The 19,446-nt window shown below is 33.4% G+C and overlaps 2 protein-coding genes across 2 annotated transcripts in view; one reads left to right on the forward strand and one right to left on the reverse strand.

Annotated features, from left to right (window-relative positions):
• Nucleotides 1-205: 205 nt before the first annotated feature.
• The window catches only part of CycD (cyclin D), a 50,067-nt gene continuing 30,826 nt past the window's right edge, over nt 206-19,446 (reverse strand). Inside the window, exons 3-5 of the mRNA XM_018459284.1 lie at nt 9,593-9,755; nt 3,212-3,357; nt 206-846 (exon numbers count right to left, since the gene is read on the reverse strand). Of these exons, the coding sequence (XP_018314786.1) occupies nt 622-846; nt 3,212-3,357; nt 9,593-9,755 (534 nt within the window). The 3' untranslated portion in view covers nt 206-621. The remainder of the gene's footprint in view (nt 847-3,211; nt 3,358-9,592; nt 9,756-19,446) is intronic.
• LOC108729913 (uncharacterized) lies at nt 14,133-19,112 on the forward strand. Its single transcript, XM_018459285.1, has 6 exons — nt 14,133-14,208; nt 14,573-14,646; nt 15,631-15,763; nt 16,157-16,339; nt 17,930-18,041; nt 18,933-19,112. The coding sequence occupies exons 2-6, from the start codon at nt 14,577-14,579 to the stop codon at nt 19,095-19,097; spliced, it is 663 nt and encodes a 220-aa protein (XP_018314787.1). The 5' UTR covers nt 14,133-14,208; nt 14,573-14,576; the 3' UTR covers nt 19,098-19,112.

The raw sequence follows: 19,446 nt of genomic DNA on the forward strand, positions 1-19,446 counted from the left end.
ATTTGCAGTTTGCGAATCTCGCAAAATTGAAGAGATTTTGGAAAATAAACTTTAAAATACGATTAAAAATATGAAATATACATCACCGATAAACAATGAACGCATACGCCCAATAAAATATATAATATATAAGACTGTATATAACCGGACGTAACTATGGAAAAAATTAAAAACTTCGTCGTTTTAATTGATCTAGAATATAGTATAGTGCATATGTAATCTTCGAAATCAATCCAATAATGTAAAAGTTCTCTCTTGCATAGATACGTCCTGTCAATTTTATATCGAAATAAACCTTATATTCATGATTCAAAATATGCATTCTATCCACGGTTTACAACAATTTTTAAACGCAATTAACGATTTATCAAATTCAATCTCGAGATTCTTCGAATGGAGTTTTTTGCTCCGAATGACAATCAGCTGCAGGTTCCGTGTTACATTTCGCTTCCAGAATATCGTGCCGTTCTTCCACAACTCTCCTCCGCTTCTTCTCTGGTTGTTCGTCATCATCATCGTCGTTATCCTCTTTCATTTCTTCCTCGCTGGAAAGTAACTTTTCCTCGGCTATCAGACTCACTGATGTGTCGGACTCTACGGAGTGTCCCCCTACTGCGGTTTTCAAAAATGTACATCCCTGACGTCTGTTGGCGTGCCCGCCTTCTCGTGTTCCAGTATTTTCTCCTGACTCGTGTTGTTCTGGTCCCCCAGCGGCCTCTGCGGTACGCTCGGGACTCCGGTGCTCATTGTCTGGTGTCCGCTTCCGTTTCCGGGGACTTCGGTGCTCACGTGAGCGGCCTGTGCGATCATCTCCTCGATTTGCTCTAGGCAGCCTTGCAAATAATCCTGAAACAAGGAAACAATTTCATGATAATATAGTAATCATGTCACTTATTCTATTATATTTTACTGACAAAGTTCCAATTATTCTAGAATTATATAACATGCATTTATTTTAAATATCTTGTATGTTTTAAATATATAAATGAAAAAAAACGTAAGCGAATAAACCATTTTGTAGAATCGTATTCTATTATCCATGCTTCCTAAAAGCTTTTCTATTTAGTATAATTATTTTTGAATAATAACTTGAAAATTAAGAACATTTCTTTACTGCGTCTAATTCGTTTTTTTTTTAATCTCTCGTTCTTTCGCGCGTCCAACATGAATCGTATTGTAGATCAAATTCTAACTTTTAACTTATACGATGAAGCAAGTTAAAATGTTACGCGTTAACCCTATCGGGCTTAAAGGTCCAAAAGAAGTCTGTAGCCTGAGGTCATGAATGAAAGTCCAAGAAGGCCGGATGCCGTCGAGGACGATATCTTCCTGGCTCTCTTGCGATCCAAACAGGCAGACGAGGACTGATCGTTGAAAATATTGCGCTTACGGGTCACGGACCCCATGCAGAGCTCCATTCATTCGCGCGGTTTGTTTGTATTAAGCGTATATAGAGAAAGAAAGAAAGGAAGAAAGAAAGAAAGGAAAGGAAGGAGAAAAGGAAAGGGGAAAAGGAAAAGAGACTGAACGGCGACCTCGTCGCCACCGTCTTCGACGACGAGCATACGGGGCCCGCAGCGTGCTCGGCGCAGACACTCCGGGTCCCCATTTTTTTCCTTCCCCGCAAACATGTGCCTGACACCTGCTGTACCCTTCCCGCGCACTTCCCGTCGCGCTTTTTGCGCCCCGCGAGGTCTGTCTCAACCACCAGTCGAGACTTACGAAGGGCAAGTTCCAGCGTTTCTTGCTGATTTCGTCTCTCCTCGACGAGTCCGAACGCCAGACATCGGCGGCGTGCATCGCGACCTCCTCCCCTCACCCTCGATTGTAAAACTTGAAAATCTTTCATCGCGAGACGTTGCGCCCGTTTTAAAGCGCGTAAAGCCTATTCTACAATTGCGAAACGTAGTTATAAACAGTTGTCGTGAGAGTTCACCAATCATAATCAAATGAAGAGAATATTCGAATGTGATTGATCAATTCTTACAGCTACAATCACGCTTACAATTACGCTTACGCAATTGTAGAATAAGCTTAAGGAGGTTCGCCTATTGAAAATCAACTTAGAGTCTTAATTATTTCGTATGATGTAGATAAATAGGTACTATATACAAATAATCCCACAATTTGAGCAATATTGATCGTATAGTTTTCTTGTAATATTATTCTGAAGTTGACCATTTTAAGTATATCGCCTTATGGGAGGCGGTCGTTTCCGAAGTAGATAATCACCAATTTAATACACACTCAACCAACTTAGGACTTTGAAAAACTAGGATTTGTCAGATGAAATATCAACAATTGTGTACAAAAAAGAAAAATCGGACTTTACCATATCGGATTTAAAGCTTTATTGTCACAAAATTTATCTTTACCTCACCGATTGCATTAGTAACAGACTTGGCAACGCCAAGCCGACTTTTAATTATGCTCCACCGCTCACTGAGCGCTACATAACCTTGCGGCCCAAACACGACATTAAAGAAATAATAAACAGTAATAAATAAGTAAGGAATAAGATATTGAAGATTAACGATAATAGACAAATTATTACGAATTATAACTACATTACGAATTATAACAAATAAACATATTAATCATAGATTAATCCCTTTTTTGCTCAGGGAGCACTCAGTGAGCAGTTTTCACTGCTGAACGCAGCCAATAATATTAACGAAGAAGAAGATAATATTGCCGGTCTAACCACGATACAAGAAATGAAAGAGGTTATATATGGACATATATCATAATGTTATATGTTTATCTAGCTTTTGATCTGTCGTGCATCTTCGTTTATTAGCAACAACGACACTCTCTCTCCACTCCATTTTTATTTTTTTGTACAAAATCGTCCTTTATACCGATTCTGAATTTCTCCCTTATCCGCCATATCCGATCACTGCCCGTCATATCGCAACATTGCCAAATATACACTCGACCTCCCGAGTCGTTGACAATCTCATACATTTGTTAATATTCTATATACTAATAATTTACTAAGAATATAGCACATAAATAGCATCTACAATCACACTAGTGTTACATATGATACGGAATCGCTGTAATGACCATTTATTTCAGTCGCACTTTTGACTTCAAAGTAATAGGCGAACCTTCTTAAACCGCAAAGAAGCACAATTCGTGATCTTCCCAATACTCTGCAACACGCATGCACACACCCACACACACCTCTGATACGCACGTTACTCACCTGTTCGATGGCCGTGATGCGGGTGAGCTCGTCCAGGAGACCGGCTAATCCGTAGCCACTCTTCCCGGTCCAATCCAATCCGTGTAACGCCGCCGCTACACTTGCGGCTGCAATCATGCTCGGCGTGTACATGGAGAATTTGTACTCTGCAAAACAAAAGTACACATTAAAAACATGCTCGCGTGAAAGATTTATAATGTACTGTCGTACGTTCCTGTAAATTTTTTTCACGTGTATTCACAATTCACGCGATATCACTTTATTTATGATGGACAGAGTACGCAAAGTTACTATTAAGACAATAATGTGTAACATAATTATAGAGTGAAATCAAGGAAAAAATTAGCGTATTGTATCCGAAAGAAAATGAAATCTTTTGTATTGATGTTTGAATAATAAGATAACTTTATTCCAATATGGTCTACCTAAACGTTGTAATTTTTGCTGAGTTTAACATCTAAACGGATGGTCAGATTCAAAATAACAAACATTTTGAACATTAATTGAAAATATGAGACATTTTCAACATATATTTATCTATAAACAGTAAATAGACCATATTGGGCGTAGTTTTTTTATATTTTATTAATATTTTTTTTTTTTTTGACAGAATATGATATTAATAATTATTTTCTGTCTGAAATCGACTTTTGGTGCATCTTTTTTAAGGATAATCTTCTTCACGAGCATTTATCTCGCTTAAGTACATCCTTCGTTATTTACTCCAGTTATGGTTAGCAAACAATGAAGAGAAGAAAACCACTTTCGTAGAGATTTCTTGGATAGTCCTCGAAATTATGCGACAGATTTATGATAGGCGAGAACGGGCGGAACATAGGGGGCACGTGGTGGCTCCTTTGTCCAGTAAGACGTTACTTTCGTATCTTCAAAAAGAAAGTTCTAATATTGCAACGTGAGCACGAACGATTCTTGCCGGGTTCTTGACGGATACGAGATATCGTTAACATCTGCACCGGCGGGAGTCTTCTCTTTATTTTAACGGTACTTTACGATTTTTACAACGTTGCAAAGCTATTATTCATAGTTATTAATAATTCTGATTCCAAGTTGCAAGAAGGGACAAAATATACCACCCACATTATATTTCTTAGATCGAAGCATGCGTATTCCAAGGACAAAAGATTTACATAATATTTAAATGACGCATTGGATTTACAATATATAATATTAATTAATATTAAAATTTAAGTAATAAAATGAAGGTATGATATTAAATGAGTTTAGATTCAAGATTTTAAAAAGACGTGAATATAAATTATCATTCTGAAGTTCATTCATATATTCTTATTTATATCTATATGAGCTGCTAGATAAAATAGTGTTATAGTAATGCCATTTTTATATAATATTTGTTTTATATAATGTTCGCAAATTTTAATGAAAATAATTGGAAAAGTAAAGTTTGAGTAACAATAAACTATTATATATAATGCATAAGATTTGTTTTCTATAGCTGAAATAGTATATACTTTTAGAGATTAAAAGAAAACAAATATATGTTAGATATTTGATTAAAGCGAGGAAGAAAGTTCTAATGTAGGAATAAAAAACAGGCCTATTGAGCTCTATTTGAACACTACACACGTATAATCATGTTTACAATTACTATGTGAAGTGCATTGCTCTCTATCTTATCAGAGATCGACTAGTGAAACTTTCGTCTATTTTGTAACGATTTTAGAATTGGTTAATAATTTCATCATTTTTTATTGCTATTCTAAGCTTGAATATCATTGTAGCAATTTCTAAAGAATAACTATACTTAGTTAGTTATATAAGTTGCTGAAAGCGTTCGAGGATAAATTTATACACATTTAACGTAAAGAAAGTACTTATGTTCGATAAACTTACATAATAATCTGTATTAGATAAGATTTGTCAGAAAACTACACACGTTACCTTAATAGAAATATAAACACGGCTCGCCCGATGCGATTAACGCATCAGTTAATTCATGTTACGCTTTGAGAAGATCGTAGCCGATCGGTAATGAAATCGTCCGGGAAGAGAATGTCGCGATTATTAACCGATGAAATTAAGAGCGTTCACGACATGCAGATACATAAAACTAGTTTAATAAAGGAGAATACGCGAAGAGTGTACGAGAGATAGTGTTGCGCTTAGATAATTAAAAATTATCTAGATATAGATAAGATAAATCGCACAAAAATATATCTTAGATAAGATAAAGATGATTAACTTTACATTAATCTAGATAAAAGATGAAATTAAAAAAAATGTTATCTAGATAATTTTTAAGATAATTTTGTTTTTAATTAACTATTAGGCAGTAAAACGATTTATGTTCAATTTCTGCACCTCTAGATAACTTTATCTAAGAGATATCTCCCAGAATACAATGGAGATATCTTTTGAATAAGATTATCCGCAACTTATCTGGAAGCGAAGAAATTAGGCATTAGGATACAAAAAATGTATTTATATTTTCATTAATCTTTATTTTTTTCGAATAAAAGTTTTTTGAACATTTCGTTTAACAAACGATTTCTACATGGAATTAATATTTGTTGTCCACAAATAAAAAGGCGCTCTACTGGCGCTGATAATTGCAATGATGTGTCATATTTAAAAAAATTTGTTTGACGTGTGGATACAAATTAAGAATATCTAATTCCTTAGATTTATCTTCTAAATATGAAAGTACTTCAATGTCGCTTTGAATTATGACTGATGCCATACTAATCCCAGTTTTAGCGATATCATAAAAAAATTCTCATCGTTACTACTACTAGAAGTTATATAGAAATTTTTTTACAATACTCTTCTATAATACAATCTTAGTTAATTTGAAAACGATTTTATCTAAGATAAGATAAAGATAATCTATATTCTTAATAACCTAGATAAAGATAAAATAAAGCCATTTCTTCATCTATATAATTATCTAAATAATTTTATCTAGATAACGGAAAACACTGACGAGAGGAGAGACAGGGCGTGGAGATAGCTATGGAATGTGAACATCAGACGAAATTATCGCGTTGCACCAGTACTTGTGCATACCGAAACTTAATCCCCGCGAGAGTGTTTAGCTTACATAATCAAAGCTACACACCTCGCGCCGTATCGTCACTTCCCGTCGCTCTTGACGATGAGACCGTATTCGTCGCCACCATGTAAACAAATAATAATTCACAGCTACATGTCGCCGTACCGAGCTTCGACGGGTAATCTCTCTCCATACGAATCTCCTTTCTGCCCGTTTGAAACATTCGCTTTCCATAAATCAATTTCTTTTCTTATAAGATTAAGGTATAAAGATCGCACAACTATCGTTGAAACAGTTACATAGATGTAGGTATAATGTAGATATTTAATCCTCTAGAGTTAATATCAAAATTTGTGACACAATTACTGACTCTGTAAGATTCTCATTTAATTCATTAAAAGGCACATTAATCAGTCAATTTTATGCAGAATCGTAAGGCTTGTACTCATACAACTTGTAAGAACTTATGATTGATATCGTAATTCTATGTATTATTACTCATAAATATCTACGATTTTTTGTAAATCTTATGGCTAATAAGAAACTGTTTGCAAATATATTACATAAAGTTATAAGCACTTGTAAGTTCTTACAAGTCTTACGAGAACATGTTACAAGCCTTACGATTTTGCTTAAAATTGACCCGTAATTTTAAGAAGTCTCTAACAACTCGTACAAAAGAATGAATACTAAATATGTCTTGATAAGAATAATCCAAACTTCCAGATGTGACTTAAAGGAAATTGAATTGTTCGACATTTTTAACAAAGAGATTTACAATCGAATGAGTTCAATAAACTCACCGTCAACTTAAAAGTTAATTCAAAAGCGCAATCCATGATACAAAAAAAACAAAGTGCTAAAAATAGTAATACAAACAAGCGATAAATATTTAGGATGTTTTAAACATTTTTTCTGTGGTTTACATACAGGCTTCTGGTATTTTATAATCTACTTCATTGCGCAACTCTGTATGCTACAGTATCTACTATACGCAACTGTTGAGGATTCGTATATTTTTCGTCGATTATTTATTCTCTGACTGTCGATTTCGCGGAAAATTCAAGACGGCTTATCGTCTCGCTTTCTTTCGAAAAAGAAACGCGGAGTGCCGAGAGCGGCTCTGCCTAGTTTGGTCCGTGAGAAACAATTCGCGACCTCATCCTATGTGTCCTCCTCTATTACTTTCTCTCTCTCTCTCTCTCTCTCGTTTTCTGTCTGCAATCCAAAACGAGGAACAACGACGAAGGACGAAGGTTCTACTCTCCGCACGCCACCGCTTTTTTTGCCATCGCGGTTGTAATAACAACCGGCCGACCGCGATCGACCGATGTGGATTTGCGGGATGAAGAATCGAGAAAGAGAGAGGAAGGTGCAAAGAACGGTCGAAGCATCGGAGGAGGAAGAACGAAGAGAATGGAAAGATACGCGGATTATGCCGATGTGTCTGCAATCATACAGACGCATCCAGACATTTAAACGCATCCGATCCTCGATCTTTCTTATAGTCTCACGCTATCAGTCTGTCTATCTCGTCTCGTACTTCCCGACGGATTTGTCTCTCTCGTTGCTAATCAAGGACAATAGATATGAATCATAAAGAATCTATCCATAATATTTTGAGGACTAAAAGGCTGTAATTCAATTTTCTGTTATATTTCATATGCTTTAAAAAATAATAGAATTATAGAGCTTCATACAAATTCCTCGATTCATCTAAGCTTATTTTTAAATCCATGAAAAATATTACAGATTATCGAATTAAAAATTGTAATTCGCAAATGGAAAGATAAAATAATTTGGTTTAAAAAAATCTTTAAGTCGTTTCGATTTATGCAAGTTTCTTTTTAAATGAATTTAATTTAGCTAATCTGGACACGCTCTATTTAGAAGATTGTAATTGCAAGTCGCCGTGATGCACGACAGAGATGTTAGAAATGCAGAAGACAACGAAAATGCAGTAAAATTCCAACGTCGGATTCCAGAGAAGCCGTAGTCTCACGCCTAACGTGACTGGGCATTTAAACGCCCATTTAAACGCACGTAAAACATTTAAAGTTTCCCTCGTACCTAACCTACAGGACGTAGAATATCGAAATTTTTTCAGAAAAGTAGCATTTTCCGCATTCATTGCATTCCGTTTCGTATGGATCTAATTTTTTTTTTATTTTAAAGAAACTTCGAAATGAGAAAGGAACAGAAAATGGAACAATTTCTTCATGCGACGATGATAATCTTTACAATATTTTATTACTATTATTACCTGCATTTATCAGTTATTATAATATTGTAATTATAATATATATTATAATATAATATAGTATATAATAAAAGTACAGTATATATATTATTTTTTAATACATATTAATATAAAATTTATAAAATAACGTATTTATATTATAAATAATATTTATCGGCTATTGGAATCAAATATACATTCTACATCTAGTAGAAATATACATCTATCTTTTCAGCACAAATACTGTAGAACCAGGTTCTACGACGCAACGATGACCAAACAGTAGTAAACATGATAACACGTGTTGTACGGAAAGCTTATACTACTTATTTTTATAGGACACGCGCAGGCCCTTCCTCTCCTCCTTCGGAACTAATGGGCGTGAACCGACGGAAGTGCAAATAACCATAATAATGGATTATCCTCCTAAGCGCGCATTTCCACTGCGCGCCTTATTGGCGATTTCGTCTGTATGTATATGCGTGACCTATTTAACAAAGACAAAGAAAGAGAGCAAGAAAGAGGAAAAGCAAAAAGAAAACTATTCGTAACTGTTACGTGATGGTTTCAGCTATCGGTGTGCGCTCTACGACGCATGTTTGGGGCGTAAGTTCATTAATACGTAGGTATGTTAATGACGCACGTCGCCGGTTGTTAACGCCCCACGTACTATATATGATAACGTGCAACAACATGCGCACGAAGGGCACTTATTGTTAGAGAAGGCACTTGCCTTGTATTCCCACTTACGTTCTACCTATGTATGATTAATTTCATCTCTGTTTAACTTACTTTTTATCTTTTTCTAGCTTTAAGAATTTGATAAAGATAAAGAAGTAAATAAACCGAGATTAAAGTTAATCTATATATATTGATAGAAATAGACATTAAAAATATTTGCGATGATCGTCCCGATATATTTAGAAAACTGAAAGTTACTCTATGAACTCGAATAGAAAGAAATACAAATGAAGGAAGACTGGAAGATGCTTCTTCATATTGATATAACGGCAACGCTGAGGAAAATTGTTATATATTATAATTCCCTGTTGTCGACCTGCTATTAAATTCTATTAATTCTCCCGATAGTACATTAACCTCTTGTTCTCACCTCTGGCGCTGAGAGCGATGAAGGTCTGCGCGTGCCTCCGGACCATCACAGTGTCACAGGTGTGTGGCATCGACAATCTGCTGAGAATGTGCATTAGGAAGTCTCCAGGCGTCACCGCGGATAGTTCCCACTTCAGCTTCGAAACGACCAACTGCTCCCACCTCTGCAATGAAAACGAGACAGATGTCGTTCGATTAACACCTCGCAATTAACACCGTTCATGCGAAAGGTGCGTTAAAAAGAGAAGGTAATATGAACAACAATCTATAGGTGTTACAAAATTCTGATCAGCTCGTTATTTTCCTCGTTATTAAAAAAATATAGAGAGAGAGTATTGCAATTATTTCTTTTTTATTAAAATTATCTGACGTAAATATCAATGCAGTTCCAATTATATTACAAGAAGAAGTTTAATCTGAGACACATAAATGTTTATTTGTGTCAATGTAACGAATACATTAGTGTAATAAATAAACATTTATGAATATATTTATGCAAAAGTGTTGTAATTGTTCACGTTATTTATCTTCCATAGTTTTCCACAACGTGTACCGTTACGATATGGGACATGACGCGTGTATTATTATAGTAACGTGGTTGTCGGCAGATACCTACGAATAATCGCAAGAGATTCATCGGAGAACCGTTAGATCTTCCTTTTTTTTACGAAAAGAAGTGGAGCAGTCTGTTTCATTATAACTATAGTAAGAAACGCATGACCCGAGTCCCTTTAAACACGAGAGAGCATTAAACCATCTTTAATCGTCGATAATTATACAGGTACGGCGACGACATCGTCAAAATTCAGCCTTGATCTCTGTCTCAAGTGTAGAATACGAGAAAGAAGGAGGAAAGAGAGAGGGAAAAGAGAGAAACAAGAGAGAGACAAAGAGTCTATCCTTTCTCTAGCGAGGCTACTACGTCCGCTCTTTCGAGTACGTCGTAGTACCCCCGTTCTCTTTCGACCGTGAAATTACATGGCGGGAGTAACGCGCGACGAGTACTACGTGTCCTTCGTCTTGATCAAAAGTCCATTGAATCCGGCTCGCCTCCTATCGCTCAGCTGTGACGAAACCGAGCAACGTGACTCCGTTTCAAGCACGAGAGAGCATATTGCGGAGGATCTTTTGAGCGATAAGAATAAAGAGTATACATTACTATAATAGATATTATATTTGTAATATATGCACTAACGAGTAATTAAGGATGCGTATACATTATGCATCATCATGCATTTTTATTTATGCTACGGTAACTTTTGCTTATAAGGAATATAGGTACGTATAATATATTTATGAATTTATCTACACTTTTAAATTATAAAATAACAAAAAAATTGATGTAATATTTTCCGACGTTAAAACTATTTTGTAAAATAATTGGAGAATGTAAATATGTAACGCAGTTTTATTTAATTAATTTAAAAATTTCCTTGTTCTCTTTTTATTATATGCGAAATACAATATCTACATAACAGAATTAGTGATTTAATTTTATAACCAGGAACTGTAGCTTCAACGGGAAACGGAAACTATTAAATGTTCACATAAGTTTAAAAGGCACGTATTAATGTTGATCATGCTACAATACAATGAATATTTCATGTGGTTTTCGTACCCACTCTGGATGATCTATAATTCATACAGAAATTAGGAACATAGAATCCTATAAATATAATTTCATATGTCGTGTTTCTGTGCATGTGCGTATTTTGATATGTATCTTGTACATATATATGTGTTTCTTCAAACGTTTTCTTTTTTTTGTATTTCACACATAGAAACAGGTAGAATTACATCCTAACTTATAAATTGATTATTATAGTTCGTAGAATAAATTTAATTACAGTTTTTCAGCATATTAACATCTTTATAATATGATGCCTGATTGAGCAAAATTATTAAAATTACTTGTCAATTTATATATAATTCGCGAGTTTACTACAGTAGTTTAATTGCGTTTATATAGTCTGGAAAAGAACTTCGGCGCGCAGTTCGAAAGACTACAAATATGGTATATATGCAAATACATATATACGAGTATATTTAGTAATTCAAAATTGAATTATTTAAGCGTTAAAGATCCAGCTTCGACCGTTATAGGCATTTTAATATTGATTGTGTTCTCACATAAACGGTCTAAAATAATATTGATTATTATAGGATTCACTATATATCAAATAATTAAGCTTTGCAAAAATTATCAGCTATAAACTAGCTGACCGTTTTGTACGACAAAAGATAGCTAGTTATATCATTAATTATATATAACTACACACAGAAGACATAAATGTCAAGATGCGATTATACAGTAAAAGTAAAACCAATTACACAAAATGCAAATTTGTGTTAGAATCACATTCTGAGCGCGAGGGAAACAGAAGTAAAGTGATCTGTCCGTCGTCGTTGTAATCGCGTACGAGTCAAATTAAAGTCCTCGTCAAATGAAAGAGGATGTGCGCTCGAGGGAAGACACAAACCGAGGGAGTCCCTCTCTCTCCTCTCCACGGCTCATTCTCATCCTTGAAGGGGTTCCGCGCTCGAGTGCGTGCGTGCGTACGCTCGCCATTCGCGCCGGCTCTTCTCTCGTACGTTGGTTGTCGGTGAATGAAACAAAGGCTTGTACACACCGAAAGGATAGGAGAGCCGACGACGTAATGACAGCGGCGATGTGTAAGCGCTGTTACTCTGTTAGGCAGAACGGGTCCCGTCATATTGTGTCCTACTTTCGTTCCTTGATGCAATTTTTCCCTTTGGTGAAGCACCTTATTTAATTTTAATAGCGTCATTGTCTGTTAGCAGGTAAATCATGTGACTTTATCATTCTCTTATATAATTATTTTTATTACATTCTGTCATGTTGCTCTCTCGGTTTTGATTAATACCACGGAGAGAATTTTTTCTTAGAGTTTACCCTAAAAATATGATAGTCGTGGGACAACATTATATTTTGAAGAATTTTATGTAAATCTCTCTCATTCATTAATAAAACTACAATAAAATATAAAATAAATTTGATTAATTTTATTAAAGTGCATGGTAAAAATTTTTTAAATATTGTATTGTACCGCAACTACCATATTTTCAAGATAAAAATTTAAAAAAAAATTCTCTCCATGTACATATATTCAGCCCTTTGTTGCATAATTTCGTATTATCCATATTTATTTAAAAAATGACATTTACTGTGAGCTATAATACATATCATAAAATCTTTATTGTCTCATCATTAATTATAACTTTCTTTTGTACCTTAAAATTTTTCTGTACCTTAAAATTTGACGCAGTTACACGTCACATCTACAAAGTCAATAATCAATAATTCATGGGGATAAATATTTGTATAAATATTTATGATATGTTATGACGCGTTGTTTGATCTGCTTGGCAGATATTATACATGTAAAACGCTCCGCGCGACGATGCACATCCCGCCCGTCACTCGTCTCAGAGTGCACTCACGGCGCGTGCACGTACGCACGCATGCACGCGTGTTACAATATGCGTATGTACATGTAACGTAACGACGCGTAATGATTCACGAAGGGGGATAATTGCCGAACGCGATCGGCGACGATAAGCGTGCCCGGTGTCGCGCGTCATTCTGATAATAAAGTAGACGCTCGATGTATTCACCCTCCACCTATGCGACACAACCATACTAATTTCCATATTACGTTAAAGTGCATTATTATATTACGCATGCGTTGCATGATGTTGCAGGAGTCTCAGGCAACGCTGCAACGATATCTAATTTTTGTCAATTCATCAATTATCGTTAAGTGCGGCTCTTCGTATCTCCGAAGAACTTCTCGAGAAACATTAAGAATTCACGAATCATCGTTGGATTAATATTCGTACTCCGAAACCATTGGAGTTTCGTAGAACCAGATTCATTATCTTTGGCAATCGATGATAATCTATATTCGCGTCCATAGTGTTGGGATTTCCGTTCCCTATTAGTGTGCATTATAAATCGATACTCGGCATCCAATGACAGGATCAAGATAAAAAAAACGAGAAAGGTACAGGATGGAGGGTAAAAAGATGATACCGAAGTATATCATGGGTCATGGGAAAGCAGGTGGCAGCTAGATGACGCTTTCACTTTCTCTTCCTACCTTTGGGAATCGCCCTTAGGAATTCAAATGATCCAAATGTACTTCACAATCGATGTACAACCTCCATAAGGGTGCAATTATATATATATTTTTTAATTATATACAATATTTAATAAGGCAACATATCATTCATAATCTGTAATTCTAATTCTAACGGAATTAATTTCGCACGCAATTTTATAGATATTTGTACCTTCAACCGACCTACTTAACTCACCGTCACCTGATTATCGTTATCTATAATAAGGTCGTAGCATAATTTTCTCAATAATAATACAATTTGCGCAGTTCTTATCATAAAATATGAGTCATGCAAGTGCAAGGACAATTGTAGCACTTAAGTACTAATGACTCAACTTACGAATAATTCGTATATAATTATCACGAAGGTATTTCTACTTAACAACTTAATATTATCCAGTCTATAGTGTCAAATGTACGGTATTTGTACGGTAACTTGTTAATACGCCCGAGTCTCTCCGCCAAGAATATCCAGGTACGTTCCAATCCATTAATTATATTATCGTTAAGCGTCTCTAAAGAACTTCTCCAGAAACAATAAAAATTTGTGACTCATCGGATTAATATTCGTATCCGTTAGAGTTTCGTAGAACTAGATCCATCATCTACGGCGATCGATAAAATCTGTATTCGATCGTGGCCCTGAGATTTCCATTCCCTAATATTTATTATGTATGTTATACCACGTCGTTAATTCGCAAGAATGCTCACTGTTCGGGATTGTAACAAATTCGTGGCCAATTCTTTCGAAAACGAAGCGAATCAGAATATTAAAGAAAATATTCTGACTCGTTTCGTCTTCAAAAACAGCTGAATCAATTGTTTTCTACTTTGTGTAGGAAAATGAATTTCGTAGCGTTCGGACTTATCTTAATTTGTTGCCATGTTTGGGCGAATGAGAACAACAATAATTGTAAGTAGATACTTGTATTTTTTCTCCTCTAATATTTTTCTGAAGATGTATCGAACAGTATTTCTCTAGAAATGTGTTGTCCTTACAATTAAAGATTTTACGACAACAGTGGGCTAAAATCCATATTTGATAAAAGCAAAAAAAAACGAATTTTGAAGTTGAAGTGACGAAAGAAGTATATTTATTTGCACATTGTTACATTATCAGTCCACTGTTGTAATAAAATCTTCGAATGATATCAAATTCTATCTCTGTCTATTTTTAAACGATCCATTTTTCAATATTCTATTTATTAGCTGTCTGTTTTTGACCTCTTTCGGGAAGAAATTTGATAGACATTTTACATTTTAGACATTATACCTATTTTTTAATAAATCTATTTATGAATGGTTAATGTTTGTACAATTTTTTGCGGTGTATTTCGTATTTATGTCACTTTCCGCACATAGATCTTTCCGTACCTCATTAATTTTTTTAAATTTTCTTTTTTTAATAATAATATTCTATCAAAAAAATATTATCAACATTGTTATTATTCAATGTTAAATATCAACATCGTTCGAACTCCTTATATTAATATATGTCTGTATATATTCTATTTATTTTTATTGTTTCTATATGCTCTGTAAAAATTCTGTTTATTTTAATTGTCTCTATATGCTCTGTAAAAATTCTGCGTGTAATAATACCTTAATTATGCTTTCTTGCATTTATATTTTAAGTATTCTTGTCTTTTATTGTCTTGTTTACTGCTCGAGTATCATCTATTCGTGTGGTTTATTTAACAAGATACGTTTTCTTGTATAGTCACATTTCTATAAATCGTAACTTGTAACTCGTTTCATTTTCTGGAAGACTTAGTAGCAGTACTTTTGCTGGTGCCTCACCATTTGTGTATACTCTGCAATCTCTTAATACACAATAAAATAAATAATAATAATAATAATATGTTAAGCACTAGTTATATATGACGCATATGTTTAGTTTTAGTTAGAGGGACTTACCAGCAAAACACATCGTTAAAAGATTACCTCGAAAATAAAGTAAAACCCATCATGCAAAATGGAGATAATACGCTTGGAATTCCGGTTCTTGATCCGTTCGTTACGGATAAACTGTGTCAGTTTAGTTTTTAAAGAAATACGTTGACTGCCAACACGTTAAATTAATAATATACTCATCCTTAGGTCAACAAAAGATATTATCATGATTATAAACTTTTAATCAATATCTTTTACTTTGTTATCTTCTAAATTGTTGTCATTTTATTCATGCAGTAGATTATATACACTCTCTCTCTCTCTCTCTCTCTCTCTCTCTCTCTCTCTCTCTCTCTCTCTCTCTCTCTCTTAAAGAGAGATATATTTTAAAAATACAGTTTTTGGCCAGACGAAATGTTTTAATTTAACGTGAATCGCGTATGGCATGGTAGTCAACGTATTATAAACGATACTTCATTATTAGATATCATATAAAGAACAAAGTATAAACATCTTCGTCATGTCTCCAGTTTCGGGTTTTTGTCAAACGTCAATGTAACTGGCTTGTCCGCGTTTGAAATTAACGACGCTGACTTCAATCTACTTAATTTGGTGTTCAACCTCGACCTAAACTGGCCATCGATAATCGCAAGAGCCAATTATTTTATCAACCGAAACAACAATACCGAAATTAATGGAAAGGGAGGAACAGAGTAAGTATTTGATTCATTTGAGAGAATTTAATTACTATATTTCAATGAATTCGTGATTTTCCAATATCTATAATACGCGAAAAGGAATCTTGCTGCCAATTTTTGCGTTTCATTTATTCGCCAGTAAAAGACAAAAAGAAATCTAAGCTTTAGCGAAAGTATGTTAGGGTTTCAATCATTATAATTTTATAATATATGATTATTATAATAATATTCAATATTGTAATTATCATTTATACACAGTAGACCTCCGTTTATCTGTACTCCATACGAACAAATTCGTATTCAATACAAACTTATCTTCCAAATGATCTCAAGCTACGTAATTTGGATAATAGAAGCTTGACTTCAGTTTACTGAATGTCAACTCTTATTATCGAAACTAATATACTGATAAAAGGAAAGGTTAGTGAGCCTCTATTATCCAAACTATTCGATTATCAGAACTATCTTGTCCCCTGACATGTCAGATAAACAAAGTTCTATTCTGTGTGTCGCGCGCGCACAGAGACGATCACAATATATATATATATATTAAATAAGTAAAAAACTACAGATGCAGAGAGAAAAAGTCGGTGGTCTTTCCTCGTAAAGAACGTTTGTTTTTGATTTCATTTCATCTGTATATTTAACTTGAATGCACTTGAAATATGCAGTGAAAAAAAAATGAGAATTGGAATGACTGACAATGGGCCTATTCTTTTTAACCGAACTTCTTGCATAGTTCTTTTTTTCTCTTTTTTTCATATTAAGGGAAAAAGAGAAAAGATAAACTGCGCGAAGTTCATTTAAAAAGAACAGATCTAATGAGTTAGCAGTTTTTTATTTAACGTTTTCACGACTTTATCTGGTGATGCCAACTGTGACAAGGCTCATTATTAAATCGTGATTGAATTATATGCTTCGTGCAAAACATGCCGATCCCGCTCAGTAGAATTTCCCTAATAAGAATTAGGATACTTCTCTCGTGCGCGTCCGCCATTAATAGGGAACGAGCGTGTGAGATAGAGTGAGAAAGCAGCGAGCTATTTTACTGTCTTACACTGAGAGAAAAATGTATCAAGTTTTAATAAAAATTTTATTTCTGATTTATTGTATATTCATATTAACGGTCTCAAAAGATACTGTATTTAATATTGTTAATAAAATTTGAATCGTTCCAGTTAAATATTTATGAAATGTAAATATATATTTTTTTGGTACAAGAATCATTAATTTGATTTAACTATTATATTTTTTCTTTAACAAATACTTATTTTCCATAAATGAATGTTATATTAGTACTAATCTCAAATAATTATTTATTAAAATTTAGTACATTTTTTTCGGTGTACTTTTCTTCTCTCTTTTTCTCATGTCTTTTCCCTATTATATATAGTAGATTTAACAAAAGAGAATACGCTATATCCTAATTTTTATTAGAGAAACTCTGATTATATTTAAAATTTTAAATAATTTTATTGTCACATACTACTTTATAATTAAGTTTAAAATTACAACAAGACACATTTTCTATCGATAATTTTTTTTAAATAAAAATTTGAGATCGTAGAAAATTTAAAGTTAAGAAAAGATATATTTAATTTTCAGTGTAGCCGTGAAGGACTTCAAATTTACAATTCTCGTTAATTTTAAAGTAGAGAGTGGAAAAATCCAAATTAACGAAATCAAAAAAATGTTTATTGGCTTGGGAGCATTTGACGTAAGTAAATATTGTAAGTAAATATTGTAAGCTACAAGATTGTCAATTTTTTTTGCCTTTTTGATCGTGATCACGAATCGCACCTAACGATTAAACTGTTGCAAAAATATCGTACATAAAATAAATCACTTTACGTTAACAATCTTTAAATAATTTCTGAGAAAACAAAATATATATAATTAAAAAAATTCTTTTGATAATTTTCATATATCTCTCAAAACGAAGAGTTCTTATGTAAACTTATACTATAAATTTTTTCTATAACATCACACATATTTAATTTTAAAAAATCATAAAAAGTAATTTAATAAATTCGTAATATGTTGATTAATTTCTAGATTACATTAGTTGTTATTCAAGGAAATTGCTATTAATTATATTGTCACATGCTTTTCACATATAAAAAGGCGATTCAATCGTACTTGCAGAGAAATGAATCCTTTGCAAACAGCATTATGGAAAAAACTAAAAAATCTACAACTCATTTAACTGAAAAAATTATTATTGAATTCCCAGAAACTTTTTGATTAATAAGTATATATTTATATGTCCAACAAAATATATTTAAATAATAATGTAGACGGTAAAAAGATTAGGCAATTAAAAAATAAAATAAGTTGATTATGACTGAAAAGTCGGTTAGTTTAATCATTTCTACAAAAATTGATTTAAATTATCTACGTTTTGATAAATTTATTTTAATTGGAAAAATCACAACAAATTTGTAGCTGAAATTATCGGAGTTCAACATTTTACATGTAATGAAAGCCGTTATTTAAGTCATTATAACGTCTCTCATTTCTTAATCAGAATGTATATGAATGTAACTGTAATTACATTTTTGTCATAATTTTCATTTTTTAACAAAATTTTCTTTCCTGTCGTTCACAGTTTCACGTGACGGGCCTCTACAAAGATGATAAAAAGAATGTGGATTTGAGCAAAATGATCTCTGATACTGTGTTTAAACTGATCAATACGAATCAAGTGATTGCGAAGACTGTTATGAATATCATCACAATGATTTTCAATAAATCTGTGGCGATCTCTAATTAACTCTAATAAGTTAATTTAATTAATTAGTTAATCTAATGAAGTTAATTTAAAGATATTTACTACTATAAAATATCTTTTTGTCATACCGATATTACGCTATTGTTTGATTAATCACTTCTGCAATCGCGATAGATTCCAGTCGAAACGATACCGGTATGATAATACAGTTAAAGAGTGTTCATTGATAAAATTGGCAAGAATAAAGAATCCTTAATAAAGTTCGTTTTGCACTAAATTTATTTCTGCAATGTGCCGATAAAATCAGTATTATGATCAAGCGTGAAAAGAGCGCTTTTTTCTCTATAATAAGATTCCTGTTTCATTCTTTGTGGCATTTTTGTACTAGGTA

The sequence above is a fragment of the Mycetomoellerius zeteki genome, unplaced genomic scaffold (genome assembly GCF_001594055.1).
Source record: "Mycetomoellerius zeteki isolate Tzet28-1 unplaced genomic scaffold, Tzet1.0 scaffold81, whole genome shotgun sequence".
Taxonomy (NCBI): Eukaryota; Metazoa; Arthropoda; class Insecta; order Hymenoptera; family Formicidae; genus Mycetomoellerius; species Mycetomoellerius zeteki.

Bases quoted from the DNA above. Each gene is read 5' to 3' on its own strand.
- LOC108729913 (XM_018459285.1), top strand. From the start codon at position 14,577: ATGAATTTCGTAGCGTTCGGACTTATCTTAATTTGTTGCCATGTTTGG. The intron at 14,647-15,630 runs GTAAGTAGATAC...GCATATGTTTAG, and splicing joins GAATGAGAACAACAATAATT to TTTTAGTTAGAGGGACTTAC. The intron at 15,764-16,156 runs GTGTCAGTTTAG...TCATGTCTCCAG, and splicing joins CCGTTCGTTACGGATAAACT to TTTCGGGTTTTTGTCAAACG.